General features: G+C 43.2%; 1 protein-coding gene across 1 annotated transcript in view; it reads left to right on the top strand.

Annotated features, from left to right (window-relative positions):
• The window catches only part of Pip5k1b (phosphatidylinositol-4-phosphate 5-kinase type 1 beta), a 263,329-nt gene that overhangs the window by 174,061 nt on the left and 68,225 nt on the right, over positions 1 to 21,043 (top strand). The window contains exons 8-11 of the mRNA XM_038338361.1: positions 13,803 to 14,014; positions 16,072 to 16,155; positions 16,285 to 16,333; positions 19,244 to 19,328. Of these exons, the coding sequence (XP_038194289.1) occupies positions 13,803 to 14,014; positions 16,072 to 16,155; positions 16,285 to 16,333; positions 19,244 to 19,328 (430 nt within the window). The remainder of the gene's footprint in view (positions 1 to 13,802; positions 14,015 to 16,071; positions 16,156 to 16,284; positions 16,334 to 19,243; positions 19,329 to 21,043) is intronic.

The raw sequence follows: 21,043 nt of genomic DNA, 5'->3' as shown, positions 1-21,043 counted from the left end.
TTTGCTTTACCCGTTTTACTTTAGAGAGATACAGGAGTATATTGATTTTGTTTCCTTTTTTTCTTTTGTTTTCTTCTTTTGGTTTTTCGAGACAGGGTTTCTCTGCAGCTTTTTAGAGCCTGTCCTGGAACTAGCTCTTGTAGACCAGGCTGGCCTCGAACTCACAGAGATCCGCCTGCCTCTGCCTCCCGAGTGCTGGGATTAAAGGCGTGCGCCACCACCGCCCGGCTTGATTTTGTTTCCTTTAAACTTGTTTATTTTTCATTTTTTGTGCCTTCCCCTCTCTGCATCCCCTCTATTCTTCAGAATTGAACTCTAGTGTGACTGGGCGTATTGGGATCTAAGGTGGCTGTGGGGTCTCTCGCAGGCTGGCACTAGTACCTAGCATCTGGGGATCTCTTCTGTTAAAAACCCTACTGTCTATGGGAGGCTCCAAAAACAAGCCAACCATAGACCATTTTTCTGACAAAGCTCCAGTGGGAGGAAAGTGAACCAGGCTCATTGTGGGACATGTCCTCATTGCTGAACATGAGTGCGTGACCTTCACGTTTGAACTATTGCCAAAAAGTACAAGAGATGCGGTGATGATAGTGTATTATAGGGTCAGAGTAAGTGATGACTTAGCTTGATATTGAAGGGTGAGAGGAATTCTGGGTAGGCAAAGCAGTAAAAAAAATGTTATTTCTAAGAAGAAAAAACAATATATGTTGGATATGAAAGAGCATGGCACATTCCAGTAACTATAGTTGTTTGTCATTGCTGCAGCTAATAATTAGGGAAGGCATGTGAGGTAACAGAGATGTGCATCCAAATATTTGTCAAAACCCTTTTTCAGAGTTATGCGGGTCCTCTTGACTCAAACAACAAATCCACCAGACCTCTGGAACTCCTATGCACTGTTGATAGAAATGTAAATTAATCCAGACACTATGGAAATCAGTATAGAGTTTCCTCAAAAACTCAAACTAGAACACCATATAATCCAGCTATGCTACTCTTGAATATAGTACCCAAAGAGACCTGTCAACACACCACAGAGACATTTGCCCGTCCTTGTCTATTGCAGCACAACTCATAGTAGCCAAGGTGTGTGTAATCAGCCTGGGTGTCCATCAGCAGATGAATGGATAAAGAAAATGTGATCTGTACACACAATGGGGTTTTATTCAGTCATAAAGAATGAAATTAGGTCATTTGCAAGGAGACAGATGAAACTGACTATCATCCTGTTAAGCAGAGTAAGTCTGACTCAGGAAGACAGTATTGCCTATTTCTCTTGTGCGTGCAATCTTGATTAATACAAGTATGCATGGCATAAAATAGAAGTGGGGCTTATTTGGGGAAACAGAAAGGAATCAGCAAGAGGAGGAAAAGGAATCAGGAGAGGATGAACATGGTTGTAATGTGTGATACACCTGGATGAAAACTTCATTATTAACTCTATCCCTGTTGTGCACAATGAACTAAAAATAGACAAATACAGAATGAAGACCCCACAGCACTTGGCCCCCAGCTTCTTCTCTGTGGCTTTCTGGACAGGCATGGGAACCCTGCTTATTGTAGTCCCCAGCTTTCTGCCCACCTTCCATCCTTTCTTTCACATTTTACCATAACATCTCAGACTAGGAGATTCCATTTCCCTTAGCCTAAGTGCTTTTGGAAGATCCCCGTGTGACTCACTGAGCCAGCTTGACCTGTGGTTGTCCCCTATTCCCTGTGGATTGCTTCCCTGCTTTCAGTCCAGAGCTGCCCTGTTTGGACTCTTCTCTTGGATTGGGCTACTCACTGCACAGCAAACCCTTTAGCAAAAAAGCTCCATCTCCCTGTCTGACTTGCCCAGTGATACATAAGCCCTTGGGTATCAGCCTTTCTTTTGCGATGGCAAATTCCTCATCAACTTCATCCCGTGGTTCCTGAACCTCTTGAAACTCTTCCTGAAAACTAATCATATAATTCAAACCTGCTGCATCTGCTTCCCACACAGGATCCAAATGTGAGCATCTAGGTCCCAGAACCTCCCTGTCCCCACATTGCTCTCCTTACTGGCTGTGCATGGGGGAAATTGGATATGTAAATAACTGGTCCCCTTTCTTGAAGCATTTCCTATCCATAGGACTCTATCCGTGCACCGTGATGGCTCTCCACTTCTATCAGTGAAGTGGTTTCAGGGCAAGAGTGATGAAGGCAGCTGGTACATCATAGCTCACTTGCTGTCCCAACCAGAAAGTAGGACCCAATCTCCTCAGGCTTTGAGCATGATAGAAAAACCAAGACAGGCATCCATGCAAAAACTACTCTTCTGTGTATGTTATCTTCCCCAAGCCTGCACCTCTTCCTGGCTTTGCTGGTCCAGACAACATGGCCATCCATCAGGTAGCTAGTTGTGCAGATCAGTGCCCTGCCTCTCGATGCCTTTGCTTTCTTCCTCTCCCACTTTCTCCACACACAGTAAATCCCTGTGTCTCATTCACTCTGCCTCCTGAGTACCACATGAATCCACCTCTCTGCTCCTGCCCTAGTGGAAACTCTGGCTGTTCATCTGGAGCTTCGATGCCTCCTCACTCACTTTCAGTGCCGTTAGCTTCCAACGCCTGCCCCCCTAGTGTCCTCCCTTACTCTCTTGGCTTCCTCTGTATTTGAACAGAAGACTAATAAAGAGGATATCGGAGCACAAAGAGAGGAAGGCATGGGTACCGCTCCAAGAAATGTCTTTTCTGACTTCTGCGTCTCCAGCTACTCTTCCAGTCCCCTTGAAGGGAGCATCCAGTTTTGCTGAAATGCATGCCAAAATCGGCATTGAGAATTTGATAAAGCTGATGATTTCCACTTTGAATCACTTGGGATTAGAGCTGCACTGGATGCGCTCAGAGTCCTGACTTCAACAGAAGTGTATCTGTAGTTCAGTGAGTTTTCCCATGAAGTCATGTTGGAATGATGGCCAGACCTTTATTTAACATTGACCCTTACCTCCCTTAGGTATGGCTCTTCTCTGTCCCTGGGAGAGATTTTCAGGCCTCTTCATTGTAACATAAGAACTCTCTGGTAAACAATCTTTTTTCTTTCCTCGGGCAGATGGTTATCTACTTCAAAATTAAAATGGCCGTGAAGTTGACTGGCGTGATCAATAAACAGATTCATATCTGAATTTTACATCTAAATGACAGATCTCCCTCTGGGTTATATTTGACACTATGAAGAATTGTTCTGGATTACTTAAAGTGTATGTGGGGTGGGGGTGAAGAGGTGAAATACTTCGGAATGGGTGTTACGAGGCCGTGGAGCTTGTTTACGTTTGTCAGTGAGCAGGCTTGCTTATGGTGTAAGACTTACATGTGTGTCAGCTGCTGGGCGTTTGATTGTGGGTCGAATGAGAAAGGGGAAGATACAAGGCACTGGCTGGGAAATCTGCACAGGCTGCAGTGGGAGGCTCAGTCTTGCCCTTCCTGCGTCTGTTGGTGGACGTACAGCCTAAACTGCAGGCATCAGGGCCTGCAGGAATGGCTCGGTGGTTAAAGCACTCACTGTGCAAATGAGAAGGCTGGGAGTTTAAATCCCCACAAGTCAGACTCGAAATGCCACCGAGGCCAGCGTTCCCTCTCTGCAGCCACCGCACTCTGCTCCCTGCTGTACCCAGAGCACAGCACGAAAATAAAGCGATTGCAGTAAGATTTTGTAATTGAAATTTTGTGCATGAGTTTTGGAAGAACAATTATGAGTTGTTTTGTACTTGAGTTTAATTTACTGGGATTATTTTTTTCTCTGATGTAATTTATGTATGAAAAAAAATCTAGACACCCATGTCATTTAATGAAGTTGACAAATTATTCTATCTTGCAGTATTTTGGGGGCGCCCTGGGGAAAGTGAAGTGATGGTAAAGTCTATTACTGGGGACTTGTGTTTATAACCTAAATATTTCCCAATCCTTCACGTGGGAGTCACATTAGAGACAGTCTGGATAATTAATGGCCTAAATGAATCATTCCACATTTATTATCATTCCTTGTTAAGCACCAAAGTTATTAATTTTTCAGTAGTGTGGAATCGATTTTCTCTTTTCCCACAAATCACTGTTATCATAAATATTAATAGGCCCTGAGAATTTAATGAAACCGGCTTCTACTGGAACATCTTGATGAGCAGTGAGCTGTTCCAGCGTATGGCAAGCTCTTGATTTATGGACTGGATGCTTACACGCTTGGGCGTTTCTCAGTGGGTTGCAATATGCCTTTTTTCATGTTAATTTGGCTTTATGGTTAGCGCTTACCCTCTAGGTGTACTTCCTATTAGTTTCTTGTGTATAATTTAGACAGATTTGCAGGTGGGTTATTTTTGTTTGGGTTTTTGTTGTTGTTTTCAGCGTTTATTTGTTTGGGGCTTGGGGCATGGTTTCTTTCGGTGTACCACAGGGTAGTGCCAAATTCATGCTCCTCCAGCCTCCGCCTGGAATGCTGATATTATAGTCATGCATCACGATACCTGTTTTTATTTTTCAGAGATAACCTGGAAAATAAAGGACAAATGAATTCTTTTTCCACATAAATCTTTACAAGTACTGTAATTCCGTATGATAGTTAATTTGCTCCACGATTTTAAATTACATTGGGGTTTTGCTATCTACAATATTAGTTACTCTCGTGCTATAAAATGTAAGAATAAATCAAATTTGGAGTAGCTGGACAAATAAATGGATAAAACTAACTCCAAATAAAAGACTGTTTGAGCTGGCAAGAATCCCTTGAGTCTGTGGGAAACGGCAGCATAGTATCTTCCACTCTCCAGTCTGAGATAGAGGGAGCCAGAGATACCTAGCCAAACCAGGCTCCTAGTGAGAATGTAGAACAAAGTGTATTTGCAAGGACTCTAAATGTATCCACCTGAAAAGTCTTTCTTTTTTAATGGAGTCACTTGCAACAGTTAGGGATAGTCTTATACAGATCATATACACCCTTCACCCTGTGTCTCCAATGGTAGCATTTTGACATTAGCACAGTATCACTGCCAGGAAATAGACTCAAATGTGATCTCCTGGTAGTTTTAAGACTTCTTAATTTTTCCAGTTTTATGTGTATGTATGTGTGCTGGGAGTGACTTCCATGTAGTATATATGTAAGTAGATTTGCATATTCACCTACCAGGGTCAAGTATAGAACAGCTCCTTCCCAAAGGTACCTCAGGCTGCCCTTCCCGAGCCTCAGCCACCTCCCTCCTTCACAGTCCTTCCCCAGTCTCAAGCAACCGTGGATGCTTTTTATGTCTATAATTTGGCATTTTAAGAATATTGTATACAGAGATGAGTGTAGGGATGCACACCTGTAGTCCCAATGCTGGGGAGGTAGAGGCAGGAAGGGAATCAGGAGTTCAAGGCCAGCCTGAGCTACATAAAACAAAAACTACAAAAAATAAATAAAAAGCTATTAACAGCATGAAACTGTGCTGGCTTCTCAGCCACCGTAATGCCCTTCAGATCATTCATGTCAGATCCTATATCGATAGTTAGCTTTTTTTTTTTTTACTGCTGAGTGGTATTTTGTGATATGAATATACTAGTTTAATATTAACCTGCTAAAGGATATGGGGATGAGGAGGGGTTAGTTTTTTTGATGGTTCCAGGAAGCTACCGTGAAAACTTTTGCCCCAATTTTTACCCGGCGTAAGTTTTCATTCCTCTGAGACAAGTGCTTGCGTGCTGTTACTGCATCGTGTGACAAGTACATGTTTACATTTCTAGAAGCCGATGCCCCCTTTTCCAGCCTTGCTGCCTCCTCTCCCCTCCCACAAGCCGGTGTGAATGGTCCGGGTTCTCCCTATCCTCCCCCCCCCCCCCCCCCCCCCCCCCGTGCTTACCAACAGCATTTCCTTGTTTCGTTTCGGTCTCTATCCACGTGTATTGAAGTCTCTCGTTGAAACGTCACCTGAGTATGTACTCCAGGAAAGCAAAGGCTGCAGCCGGCGGTGAAGCAGTTCAAGGGTATTGGCAAGAGAGCGGAAAGGGGAAATGAAAACAATGTACAGTCAAGGCCGGCAGCTGATAACAGGCCTGTGGGTGCTGATGCCGTGCGGCTTAAGGTTCTGGGATTTCAGGTGTGTGTTTCTCATAATAACCATTTCCATGAGGCTAAAGTCTCACGGGGCTTCATCCAAAGCCATTGTGTAGTCATCATCATTATGTCTGCATTATACAGTGCTTATTGCTCTGATTTTAATGTCTGCACTAGACTCTTAATTGCTGTAAGAACAGAAGCCAAGTGGCTTTAGTTCCGCATCCACAGCCTGCTGGACAACTCATTCAGTGTTACCTTCTGAAGAAGCCTTGGACCTAAGGACAGCAAGTTTTGGACATAGTGGGTCTAACCTAATCATTAAGGTGACAGAAGCAGATTTTAGTAAGAGCCGACTCATGACTTTCCCTGAAAGGGAGAAAAGTCAGTTGTGTCTCCTTTACATGTTCGTTGGCTGTTGTGTTATGCAACATAACTAAAACTGCATTGCTCACTTGGCTGGTGTGCACAGATGTGCAGCTGTGTTGACTTCTCCTTCTCCTCTGTCATTGATGATGACTAACTCTCCCATGTAAGACTGCGACACATTACAGTTGTTCGTGAGCCTTAGGGAAGGGGCTGATGTTTGTCCCTGTTCTTGCCAGTTGCTGCAGGTTGGTTGCAGTATGTGTGGCTGATGGGAAAGAGTCCCCTGCTGACAGTAACAGAAGGGACAGATGGCCAGTGTGGGATGGTGACAGGGTAGCTGTAAAAAAAAAAAAAAAAAAAAAAAAAGGTATTCTTCTGTGTTGCTCATTCCTGATTTTCTACCAAGCAAAAGATACCTCAGTGTAAGCCAGACACATAATTCTCAGTATTTTGCAAAAGTTAGGAAGAAAAAAGACTCTATCTTCAATATAACCTATATATACCAAAGTAGTTTAAACCACTTAAAACACATAATACCTACTAAGAATTCATCAAATATATGTAAAATACATTATTTATGTACCTTAAAGACATGTTTCCTGGGCTCAGCTCATCCATAGGCTGCCTCAATTAACACTGATTGTGGACTTGCTTTGACTCGGGCAGTGCTCACTCTTAGAGGCAGATTTTCTCTGTCCTTACTATGCCTCTAGGAAATGAGTGGCCCGGGCTCTTTCTTGACACAGGATTAAGCTTCCTGGGTCTACTGAACTTACCAGTGCCTCATAGCCAGGTCCCTCTGAGCCCAAACCCATGGTTCTCCATCATCTCCCTTTACCTCTAGAAAGACACTGAAGTTAAAACCTTACGTCATAACCTAACTGGTTATCAGACGATAGAAGACCAGTTTGCCTGGTCCTCAGGCTCTGACGATGAGGTGCTGGGGTAGCTTCTGGAGGAATCTGGAAAAGCCTTTGCCAAAGTAGACAGGAGGTGGGAGGGGCATGAGGGGATATATCATAAGTGATGGCTCACGGAAAAAAATCAGTAGTCCAAACATTTTCATTCTTAAAGCTTAATGAAAAACCTAATGAAGCCTGTTGCCGCTTGCCAACTCTTGCAGCAGCTGTGATTAGGACATCCTATGAACATTAAAACAAGACCTCTTTCTGAGATATGAGACGGTTCCAAGGGAACAAACAGCTGGGGACTAAATCCATGACAGCGAATCCTATGCGAGCAGCTGTTGAAAATTCTCATTGGTTACAGGAGCTGCAGGGTTGTCATAGCACGGATTGTTACAGCCCTCCCTCTCATTCAAATGGAAACAAACAAAAAAAAAAGTCTACAGAGAGTAGAGAAAGGGAACCGGGAGCTGGGAACCCTGCCAGGCCTGAGAAGTAACCTCCTTGACTTAAACTTTGAAGAGCTGAAGTCGGTCCTGATTTCTACAGTGGTTGTGGCTGCCGTCGTCTTCATCGTCTGTGAAGCTGCTTGTGATTTAAATACCATGTCACACCGAAATTCACATGTGCGACTGAGGCATGTTCAAGGTCAACCTGGACTGTGGAGACTTTGTTTCAAAACAACCATGTATATGAATGATGCGTGTGTGTGTTACTGTACACATAAATATGCATGTTTGCATGTAAAATCTTGAGTGGTAGGTGATTGTTTCAAAAGCACAGAACATAATTCTGTCACTTCAAGTTTTATAAGTCAAAGGGAAATCGAAAAGTTGCCTTTGTGCTGGTCAGCTCGGCATCATCCGGAGTTAGCCTTGAACTAGACTAAGGATTTAATATTTAATCCATTCTGATTTACTAGCTAAAATTCTATGTCTGTATTTTCTCTTTATTAGATTAGCAAAGAACACTCTGAGCTTTATTGAGGAAATTAAGTTAAATGAAAAAGACAGCATTCAGCCTAACTGGACTTGCACGTACACGCAATCTAGCGCTATACTCTGAGGGGCTGCCTTAGCAAGCAATAGCAGGCCACTGGATCCATTTCTCTTCAGATCAGTTCATTCCAGGGATAGCTATTTGCATAAAATCTCCAGGATACCATTTTCAATTGACTTATCTTATTGGATTACTACAAATATTTTGTACCAGTTATTAATCCTTAATTTCGTGACTATATATAGACCAGCTAGAGAAATTGCCCAGGGACCCTGATGAATCTCTCCCATCAGCTCCATATTTTGGTGTTCGTTTGTTTGGTCTTTGGACACAGAATGGCCAGTTGAGAGGAGCAGAAGGCACAAGCCAGCCTTCTGCTCGGCCCGCTGCGTTTCTGTCCCCTATTTCTGATCTGTGTTTTCATAGGTCCCCTCGTTATCCCATCAGCTGCTGAGGCAGGGGCAAATTATCCAGCCGAAGATTAAAATGCATTTTTCTAAGCGTCTCAAAAGAGAACATGAAACTTTATTTTTGAAAAGTTCTAACGTACATAAAAGTGGGCGGAATGCTACAATTAATATACATATACACATATGTTTGTGTATGTATTTATACATACAGGTGTATGTGCATATATGTCCCGTGTTCATTTTCATCTCACAGCCAGTCTCGCTCACTCTTTCTCTATGTACAGTTGGAAGCTCATTCCACTCCTCATATCCTTTATTGATACATATATTTCAGTATAATTCTCCTAATGTTAAGGATCCCTTTTAAAATTAAAGAAAACAAGGTCATGAATTTGAGAGTACAAGGGAGAGAGACATGGAAGGGATTTGGTGAAGGGGAGGGAAGGGAAGGAGACATGGGGTAATTATATTTTAATTTTTAAAAAATAAAATACCCAAGGCATGCTGGGCGGTGGTGGCGCACGCCTTTAATCCCAGCACTCAGGAGGCAGAGGCAGGCGGATCTCTGTGGGTTCGAGACCAGCCTGTAATACAAGAGCTAGCTCCAGGACAGGCTCTAAAGCTGCAGAGAAACCCTGTCTCGAAAAACCAAAAAAAAAAAAATACCCAAGGCATTATATCATACATTTAAATTCATATCAAATTCAAATACTATATTAAAGCAATACTTGTATCCATCAAATAGGCAGTATCCAAATTTCTAATCCTTTTTAATTTTATGTGTTACACAATTCAGCCTCCATTTTAGAGCCAGTCCCTGAGTGATTAAAGAGTCCATTCGTAACCCAGCCTAGGACAGGCTTCCCAAAGAGCAATGGAACGGTCTTCCCAGCCTTGTTTACATCAAAACGGCCTCCCTTTTATCTGCCATTTAGTTGTGTGCACGCTAAACAGTAAATGGCAGTGTTTGCAAATATCGTCTTAGTTTTCCCTTTGAACGGAGTACAGAATGCCCGTAATGTAAGTCGCTTTGAAAACACAGGGAACTTTTATGTTCGTTTTTCTGACAACACAGCACACAGTCAGAGTAAATGTTTTCAGTGCTGGGATTCTTGCACAGGCCTCGTAATCAGGAGTGTAGTGTCAGAGATGCTTTGTGGCCAAACCTTCTTCTTTTTATTTGCATGGAGATATGGACCGATATAACCAATGTGCATTCCTTCCACCGCAGGAAGCACAGAGTAGAACAAGCCTTCGGTGAGCACAGCATCTTCTTTCTGATACGAAAACTGCAGCCAGAACCTGGGCTCAATCATTGTAGCACAGAGGGAATGTTTGTTCCCAACCATTTATAATATAGCTTTCATGGAATATGAGTTAGGATGTAAAAAATCCCTCCCTGAGTTGAAAAACTAAAAAGTCTGTAGAAGAAGCAGCATGAGCAAAAACATCAGGGGCTTGTATCTTCCCGGCACCCTTAGGAATAACTTAGAAATTTAAGTAGCTGGGGGGTGAATCTAAGCTGGTGTCAAACAAGAAGACATGGACTGAAGCCATGAGAGCAAAGGCCTTTGATGTGAAATTGAGACCTCGCCACAAGCAATGGCAGGTCAGGAGGCTTTGAGCCGGGGTATGATGTCACCTAGTCTTGCAAGGGGTCACTGAACGGATCTGAAAGGGAAGCTGGAATGGAATGATTAGAGAAGAGGAATGTTTTGATAACACCAGCTGCAGGACTGGGCAGCTAATGAAAGGAAAGGGCTCCTTGGAGTCTAAAATTTACATTGTAGTGACTTCAAATAAAAGAGGGAAGTCAGGGGCAAGAATTGCTTTGGGACAAAACAAGAGTTTAGGTTACAATATAAAGTGTTTAGAAGAAGCTTTAAAATACCCAGAGGCCACTGGGAATATACAGGCTATAGTTTAGGAAGGAGAACGAGCCAAAGGTAATAATTCAGGAATTTCCTACAGGAAGGGGGTGGCTAAACTTGACCTCTGAGTCGCACATACGCATAATTTAGCAAGGTCATCTCCGTTTTGCATGCCCACTGCTCTGCTGCCCCAACCTCTTTCAGTTATCATGGTCTCCCATCAAGGCAGTCGATGGACATTCTTCCCAGTACTTGCAGTGTGTGTTCCGACTGGTTCCTGAGAGAGAAGGAGCCATCCCACTTTAAAACTTCGCCACATCCTAACCTGACTCCAGTCTTTCTGTAGTTCTGAGAACTGTTCCTGTTTCCTCTCTCTCAGTGAAGGAGTCAAGTCCTGCCCAAGATAGATGGAAAGGCACCTGGGATGTGGTAGCTTGTGTTTTCAATTGCACATGTACTATATAGAACCCAGCAGTCACAGTGACATCACACAGACTTTTTTGAAATACGTGCACCTGCATGACAAACTGAAATGGGGCTACTGCTCTCTCTTAAAGTTCATGAGCGTTATATTTCTGGCAGGTAAGTCGGTTCCTTTAACGAAACGACTGGGATGATATGAGTAATAAATGTTTGGTCTGTAATTGGTGCAACTCCCCAAAACATGACTAGAGACCCACAGCTTTTAAAGAAATCTGGACTCCCCCCAAAAGCCACACCCATGAACAGGCTGGAATACTTCTGTATTTTGTTGGACTTTTTAATGAATTTTTTTGTTTTCGGAATTGGAACTCCATAGGTGTTTGCTTCTAGTGAGTGATATGTGTGTATTCTCAAACTAGTACAAGGAATAGTTTGTGATGAATTATCATAATGAATAGAGATAGCAGTTAATTTGAGTGGTTACTTTATATGAGAAAACTTCCTAAGCTCTTCATCAGGATTACCATATTTAATTTTCACAAGTACCGTATGTAATAGGCAATATTATTCTAACAATTTTACGCATAAGGATACCCACCTGAGGTCATGGGGCTTATGCTCTCTAACCCCAACTCCTTATCCACCAGTGTCTCTCAGAAAGGAAGCCCTAGGGCTGATGAATGTGCAGAAAATGCATACTCTGACCATGGCGATGATGAAGAGGCCTTGGGCTGTCTGGGTGGGGACTGTTCCCAAGCCATCATTTCTATATGATGGAGAAGTAGGACTGGGGCTATCCCTCCTTGTTTCTGTATGAAGGACGTCCTGCTTCCCTTAGTATTTCTTTTCAGAGGCTGAGTCAGTGGCACCCTGACACGAAGCAGGCTTCTTTCCCGTGGTGTCCTCTGCTTTGTGGAAGGGCATGCAGTGGCATGCCTCTGTGGAGAACTGACTGATGGGTCTGATTCTTGAGCCCTGAGCCAATGATAGTCAACATCACCCATCTTTCCAAACTTCCTCCTCCCTTTCTGGTGTGACTCCTACTTCAGTTAGTTGGGGCGGGGGGCTGCTGGTTTTCCATGGCTATAAGAGCATACACAGACCTCTGGAAACATAATTTCATTATCCCAGGCCTCTCAAATGATATGACTCTACTCACAATTGTTGTCTGTCTCCACTCTAAAAATATAACTTTAGCTTATCAAAAGTTGAAGAATATTCACCAGGCTCTGTTTCATCCCTAATGCTATTTATAAAAACAGTTGAAGAGCCGGGCGGTGGTGGTGCACGCCTTTAATCTCAGCACTCGGGAGGCAGAGGCAGGTGGATCTCTGAGTTCGAGGCCAACCTGGTCTACAAGAGCTAGTTCCAGGACAGGCTCTAGAAACTACAGGGAAACCCTGTCTCGAAAAAACAACAACAACAAAAAAAAAAAAAAACAGTTGAAGGATGAATTCTCTGGAATAACTAAAACTTGTTCTCAGCCCATTATATGTTCATCATTAATGGCAACGATGACTGAGACCTCAGGGACCAGCATATTTCAGAGACTATGCATTGTCTGACTTCATGAAGCCCCTTCTCACCTAGCCTCCCTGAAGTATTCTTGTATGCATCCACAAGTATTCTTTCTCCCATCAAACCCCGTTTCAAATAGCAAAATATCTGCTCTAAACATGTTTAGGCACAAGGAAAATGAGGCGCATGAAGAATTCTGGGATTTTGATCCTGTATTGGCCAAGGATTAATTCTGATTACGAGTGTGAAAGCCAGAGTCTCCTCATGGATCTTTCACTAATACGCTATCTGTGGCTGAACGGGTTTTCACTTGCTAAGTAGATATTGGTGGGAAATGGCAAGGAATACAACCATCTATGGTCTGGACAACTCTCTCACATCTAGTAGAAAAGGAGAATATTCATACAGGGAAAGATCTGACTTGAGGGCATGCCTCCTGAACAGGCTCTTCCCATCTAAGGCTGGTCCGGGTGTGCGAGTCCCCCTGCACTCTAACAGTCTGAGGGACAGTCGCCAAGACCTTGTGTCCCGTCCTTTTCCCTCATTTGTCGGCGACACTGAACCATTTTTGATTCCTTTCCTTCCCCACGGTCTATAGGGTAGACAATTAAGCATTCAGCTCTCTCGTTGTTGAGATCACATATATATTATTAAATTCAAAAGACCTGCTCTGGGGAAATGATTGGCAACTTTGAGAGCTAGGCTTTGAGAAAAGGTCCTCGCTAAACTTGAGATTCAGATGTGGAGAATGGAACCCAGGCAAAAGCTGAGTTCCTGCTGGGGCTGATGCACTCGGGAGTCTGGGCTGTGGTTTCTCCGTTCCTGGGCTGAGCAAGAATGTGATTGCCAGAGTCTGCCTCCTGGATCTGTCCCTGATGTGCTGTCTGGGACCAGGCAGGTTCTTGTATCTCCATGGTTTTCATCTGTGTGCCAGAGACAGCAGTAATACCAGCTCACAGCGTTGTTGCGACGGCTTAATCCAAGGGAAGTACTTGGCACCTGGTTTGTGGAACGCCATCAATAAATGCTATTAGTGAATCCGTTGTGGAAGGGAGAGGTGCTTCCTTTAGATTTGCATAAAAGTTTTGTTTTCCCACCACAATGGCAGTCCTTTCTGCCAGTAGACTAATAATAACAAGGAGGAATCGGGTTTTGATGTTTTGCCTGTCTGCCTCTCAAGTGCGGGTGTGTCATGTCTGCTGACCCCGAGCTCAGGAACTCACAGGCTCTTTGTGTGGACCAACCTCCTGGGTCTTTTCCTTCCTCAGGTGCTGGAAAGCTTCAAGATCATGGACTACAGCCTTTTGCTGGGCATCCACATCTTGGACCATTCCCTTAAAGACAAAGAAGAGGAGCCCTTACAAAATGTGCCCGACGCAAAGCGGCCAGGGATACAGAAAGTCCTCTACTCCACGGCCATGGAATCCATTCAGGGTCCAGGCAAGCCTGCAGATGGGATCATTGCGGAGAATCCAGACACGTAAGTGCAGCCACGCCCCTATCCTGGTTTCGGGTACCCCAGTCACTGAGTAGTTGCAGGCAATCACCTCCCCCAGGGATGGTACCCTGGGAATAGATTCCTGGCTGGCAGCAAATGGCTTAAACCAACTTTATCTCTCTTCATCTCTAGACAGCTAGATGAGGGGCAGTTTCTCGAGTTTGTATCAGTGTTTCACCCATGTGGCTTTTGGTCTTAAACAGTTCCTTTTTTTTTTTTTTTTTTAACAATGGCTGAAAATGTTTTCCCCTCATTTGCTACACATTCAAAACATCTACCAGAAGAGGGAAGGATGAACTCTGGATTTGAATAAACATGAGTACATGTTTATTCATGTTCATTTATTTACTTACATAAACACATGGTACGAATGATACTGGCACTTCAGAGCTTGTAATCTGTATAAGGAGATTCTGTTGGTCTCACCTCTGCAACCTAGCAGATGTTTCTCTCCTCGGCCGGATGTGTTAGTAACCGCGGGCTTCATTTGCATATGTAAAGTGCACACTCTACAGTAGAAAGCAACCAGAGAAGGTTGTTGAAAAGGTTGACTCATCATGTGAACTTGCTGAGCAAGGAGACAGAGGAAATTATTTCCCAAGGCCTGATGCCCTGCTTTCGAGGATTCGCAGGCAAAGACTAAGCCGGATGCACAATTGTCTCTCATCAAGGACACTAACACGTGGTCAGCCTTTGTTCAAATCCTTGCTGACAATTCTCTCTAAATAGCCAGTAATCCACTGAACCAGTGAGTCTGTATCCACCTTGGGAAATGCCACATGGCTATCAATCACATTGCCACTGCTGTGAGAAAGGATTCCACATTAACAAAGGGAATGCTGAAGTTACAAAACTGCTCAATCCAATAATCTCTTCAAATTAATCCATATGTCCATACATACATACACTCACCCTGCACAAGCATATCTGAGGAGTTAGTTGCACAAATTTTCTTATATGTCTTCTTCTATGGGGGGGGGGGGGTTGGGAGGATGGTGATTGGTTAGGTTTTTTTGAGACAGGAGCTCTCTATTATGTGGCTTTGACTGTCTGGGAACTCACTGTATAGACCAGGCTGGCCTTGAACATACAGATCCACCTGCCTCTGTCTTCTGAGTGCTAGGATTAATGGTGTGCTCTACCATAACAGGTCTCTATGTATTTTTCAGTCTCACGGAAAACACAGGATTCTTTAGTTCAGAAAGTAATATTATTTTAATGTAGGCTGACCTTGGCCTTTCTACGGAGACAAGAATGGCTTTGAATTCCTAATTCTCCTGCCTCTACTTCTTGTATCTGCCACCATGCTTGGGATTTTCTGCAGCTCTGGTGATCAACCTCAAGGCTTCAGGCATGCTTGGCAGGCACTACTGTAGCCCTGCTCCCGGCTGCCTGGCTAGCTTATGCCCTGAAATAACAACACACAAATTGTATTCATTTAAACACTGCCTGACCCATTAGTTTCAGCCTCTTATTGCCTAATTCTCATATCTTTAGTAATCTGTGTAGCACCATGTAGCACCACAAGAGGTGGCTTACCAGGAAGATTCTTAACCTGCGTCCATCTTGGAGAGGAGAGCTATGGCAACTGCCTATGGCGACTCCTGAAGCGTCTGCCTCACTGCCTTCTGCCCAGCATTCTGTTCTGTTTACTCCGCCTACCTAATTTTCTGTCCTATTAAAGGGCCGAGGCAGTTTCTTTATTAACCAATGAAATTAACGCAGAGACACTCCTCCATCACACTGTTCCATGATGCTAGCTAGTATTGCCTTCTTAAAAAGGGGATTTCTTATACTGCTCTAAAAATCCTCCTTCACTCATAATTTTTACAAAGAAGTGGTTTTGTAATTAGATTCCTCCCATCTGACTGCTCAGACTTGACAGCTATGAAGTTATTATCCTTTAAGCTGATGAAAACTTATGGCAATAAAGGAAGCAGTAGTCTAGAATTCTTAATGTTTTCAGTGTACAATTCGTAATGAATTTTAGCTTTCTATACTCATGTTCTAAAATCTTTTACCCTTTGCTCTATCTACAGAATGGGAGGCATTCCAGCTAAAAGCCATAAGGGAGAAAAGCTGCTTTTATTCATGGGCATTATTGATATTCTCCAGTCATATAGGTGAGAAATTTGGGGAAGTGGTCTTCCATTATTTTTAAAGTAATCAAACTTTTTTTTTTCTGAAAATTCACCAAGTGAAAGCGGTTTTGCATTCTCAGTGGTATTTCCCCCATCTGTTTATTTTTTTAGGTTGATGAAGAAGTTAGAACATTCCTGGAAAGCTCTTGTTTATGATGGGGTGAGTGACCTTTGCCTTGTTAAACGGTGGGCACTTCTAGGCCATCTGTAGCTGTCACTAGACTCAGAGGAGAGCAGAGGTCTTTGCGTGCTCAGAATCTTAGGTGGGAAGAGTGGTTCTAGTCTCAGAACAAGACCACGTAAATTTGAATAGCTGTTCAAATAAATGTGTTCTAGTCCAACAGTCAGGTACAGCCCCGGAAAATAAAACTGTGGTTGTTCCTATGGGGGTGCAGAGGTTCCCTTTGTGAGGTGATGGGTAAGGTGGAGGGGCTTTTTCAAAGGCTCTGGGAAGACTGGGGCCCTTAGAATGAAGTTTCTGGAAGCCTGGATTAAAGAAGGTTTTGAGCCCTTACTGTGATGGTGAACAGCCATGGATTGGAACCAGTTTCCTACTCGACTGGCCACGTGAGAAAGCAAATCAGTTTTCTCATCAGTAAGGGTCCAGTACCTGCCTTCTCTCGGTGTGTCGGGGGATACCGCATGTCCATGTGCAGCGCAACGTCTGACACATGGTAACGACACACAAAGTGAAAGTGTTGCCGGGGAATGCCTTTACAAATGCTAAGAGCTTTCTTAAACATTTACTTTATTATTTTTAATTATGTGTATCTGAGCATGCATGTATATGTCACCTGAGTGCCTCTGCCCATGGAGGTCGGGGGCATCAGGTCTCCCAGGGCTGGAGTTACAGCACCTACCTGGCATAGATGCTAAGAACCCATCCTGGGTCTTTTACAAGAACAGTATGTGCTGAGCCATCTCTTTAATCTCTGTTATGAACACACACACACACATACACACACACACACACACACACACATCCATATAGCCTGAGTGGCAGGAAATCACCAGGTGAAGAAAACATCAGCTAGAGAGGGCAAACTCCCTCCTCCCTTCCGTCTCACACATACATACTCCTGTCTGCTGCATGTTAGATTCGATACCTCTGCTGCTGACAGAACTGAGCCTCCCACAGTTAATGACTGGTGGTGACATGTCCACAGAGTCCATTGGCCAAAGACTTGATGGCTCGTTTCCCTTTAAGGTGTGAGTGGATGCCTTCTTTTGAAAGAGAATAGATTACAGATGCTGTTCTCGCCCTTTCTGGAAAGGCATAAGCATTTTTCAGTTCTGTGGTAGATTGTTAATAGCCTTTCATTATAAAAGAAGGACGTCTTGCTCACAGACTGACAACTGGCTTCCGTCAGGATGCACTGTTAAATATAGGCTCACAAAGTTGTTTCTAAGAATCTGCCTTAGGCTTAGTCAGATCAGGAGTTCCTCTTATGAAAAAGTCAAGGTAGGATAATTTTAGGTCTCCCAGCTGAGGAAGATAAGAACCTCACAGCTCCTTGAACACAGAAGGTAGATGCCGAATAACCCAAGGTCATTCGGTGTTTTATTAGCAGGTTTTAGTCCATTAGCAGGTCGGGGATCTGGTCTCATATTAGCAAAGGGTCTCTATCTTTGTCTGTTGAAAACATGTCCTCTGATCTTTAGCTTGGTCATAAGAAAAATCTCTCTATTTGTTATGCATTTGTGAAGCCATCAGTGATAACCAAGACTTATTTTTGTTTGTTTACAAAACGTGTTTCTTATTTAGACAGTTTTTTAGATCAAATATAACAATTATGGAGGCCCTTTCAAGGGGAGGGCTGAGTGTCAGTCAGCCATGGATTCCCCTAGCTTCTTTTTTTTTTTTTTTTTTTTTTTTTTTTTTTTTTTTTTTTTTTTTGGTTTTTCGAGACAGGGTTTCTCTGTGGCTTTGGAGCTTGTCCTGGAACTAGCTCTTGTAGACCAGGCTGGTCTCGAACTCACAGAGATCCGCCTGCCTCTGCCTCCCGAGTGCTGGGATTAAAGGCGTGCGCCACCACCGCCCGGCCTCCCCTAGCTTCTTACCAATATTTGTAAGTCATGGCACCTGCTCTGAGAAGTGGTCCACGCAGACAGAAACCGCCAGTACCATTAGAAGAGCACTTGTCCCATCAGAAACAAATGTCAGTTACATTTCCCCTCCCTGAGGGAGCTCAGCGTTCTTAATGTGACGGAAGAGTTGTGCCCTTGTAACTGCCCACTTACAGAACTGCAGCTGTTTCTAACTAGGTGTACGTAGATTCATGGAACAGTGTGTTTGTGGATAAAGGAACTGAGGTCCTGAGATTCTAGCTGCTCCCCGTATCACACAGCCCTTAAAATTAGACCTCGCACCTGGCGCAGGTCACCTAACTTCTGGCTCAACACTCCCTGAACCCCACTGCATAGTGTCTACATTTGAACTTTTAGAAACTTCATTATTGAGGTCCAGAAACTTATATTCAAAATAGAGCATCTACCAGGTGAACATAGAGAATCAGCTGCTTCGTGCAGGGTATTGTCTGGATCATAGGAAAATGACCTGTCACTCCTAAGGATTCCTGCAGAACATGAGAGGAACCTGGCCATTCAATTCAATCTGTTTCTGTTCTTTACGATGTGACTGAGGACTGCCCTTCTTAACTGCCCCTTGCGGAGTTGCAGGCAACCATAGCTATAAACGTGGATACCTTATATAAATAGTGTGTTCATTACAAGTGACAACCTTCATTCCATACAGTCCCTAGACTGCTAGTTGTCTGCTAGAAAGAAAATATATATGTCCCTATAAGCCCTGGTGGCATTATGACAGGACAGACAATTTTTGTTCATGGAGCAGTTGTTTGGCTGTCTCGCCGTCCCTTCATGCTCCATGTTATCTTGAGCACATAGACTCTCTATGATGACTAAGTCTTGCTGGCTGCCCCCAGCCCTAGCTTTCTGTTCCTTCTAGTTGTTGGCCATGTTTGATTTCAGACACTAGCTGACAGAGCCATTCTTCCAACTCGAGATGAACTCTAAGAGACAAGCCTGTCGTCTTTCTTTTTTTTTTCAGGACACTGTTTCAGTTCATAGACCAAGTTTTTATGCAGATAGATTTTTAAAGTTTATGAATTCCAGAGTTTTCAAGAAAATTCAAGGTAAGAGTCTTTAGAAAGTTTCTTGGTTTGTAGCACTTGTTACTGACGTCACCATATCTGTGTGGAAAGTTTTTGCTGGAAGAGTTGGGTGTTTTTACTGCAGTGGTAATAATGACTAATTGTGATTAAATATCACGATTTAATGATGCCATAATCAGTAGCTCATTTTATGTCAATAAAAAGTGCAGGTCAAGCTGTGGGAAATGCTCGATCAGTAATGTGATGCAAGAGCAGGAGGATCCGAATTCAGACCGAATTCAGCGGAACACAGAGCCAGGGGTGGTGGTGCACGCCTTTAATCCCAGCACTCAGGAGACAGAGGCTGGTGGACCTCTGTGAGTTCAAGGCCAGCCTGGTCTGCAGAGGGAGTTCCGGGACAACCAGGGCTACACTGAGAAACCCTGTCTGGAAAAACAAAACAGAAACCAAAAAAGCAGAACACAGAATAATCTCTGCAGTAGTGAGGTATAGACAGGTAAATGGTTAGAGCTTGTTGGCCAATTCATAAGCTCCATGTTCAATGGGGGACCCTTTCTCAATAAATAAATTAAAATAAACAAATAAACAAGCAAATAAATAAGGTGGAGAATGATTGAAGAAGACACTCAGTATCAACCTTTTGGCCTCCACATGCACACAAACATACATGCACACACGTGCACACACATACTCACGTGCACACACACTATGTACAGTTAGTTGTTGAAACATAGATTTATTTGTATGTAGCCATTGGCACCAATAGTTTAAAGAAGGAATCAAATAGAAAGAATTTAGCGACAAATGAAAGCACACACACCATCAGGCACAGTGACAAATACCTGTAATCCCAGCACTTGAGACGCTGAGACAGGAAGACCAGGAATCCCCAGGCTAGTCTGAGGACTACGGAAACATCCCACAAATGGTGGGAAACTGCAAAAGATTAAATTCCTGCATCAAAAATTGAAGAAAGCTCTTGCAGCTTTAGCTCAGAGGTGGTGCTTGCCCAGCACAATGTCCCCCACCTCTGCAAAAACCAAAAGGGAGAAAGCTCTCAAATCAGTACCATGCCTTCAAACCACAAGTAACTGAATAAATAGAACAAACTGAGCCCAAAGCTAATGATGATTATTTTGAATCAAGGTGAAATATAGCATCTTATTCATTTATCTTAATACTTAAGAGAAATTTTCTATGTGCATGCTCAAACTGTGTGGGGAAAGTGGAGAATAAGCACATTATACACATATTGTTGTCTTATCATTTAATTATTCTGTGGTCCAACTTTATAACTCAAATCATAATGAATTAGTCACCCCAAAAACATGACACTAGTCATCATAAATTTTTCTAACAATATTTGCTATAGTTTGGGAATGCAAAAGAAGCTGTGATAATTAACCTGAAAAACAATAAAATTTGGGAGGAAGGTGCCCAGAGCTACCTAGTACTTTCTCCCAATTTTTATTCTTATACTTTGTTTTCTTAAAGCTGGTATCCAACAAAGTGCAGGACTGCTGTGTGCAAGATTCAAGTTTGACTTAGCACCACACATACACACACACACACACACACACACAAAACAGAGCAGCATATTGGCAAATCGTTCTAGGCTTCTACCAGCCAATGTTTGCATATCATTATAATATAAATAGTTTCTCAAATCCTTGAATATTCTAAACACCATTTAAAACTGAAACGCAGCATGAAAATTATAGGGGTGTGCCATAGTC

The sequence above is a fragment of the Arvicola amphibius genome, chromosome 1 (assembly GCF_903992535.2).
Source record: "Arvicola amphibius chromosome 1, mArvAmp1.2, whole genome shotgun sequence".
In the NCBI taxonomy this organism is placed as follows: Eukaryota; Metazoa; Chordata; class Mammalia; order Rodentia; family Cricetidae; genus Arvicola; species Arvicola amphibius.
Note: the sequence above shows the minus strand (reverse complement) of the source record. Positions and strands in the feature narration are given on the sequence as shown.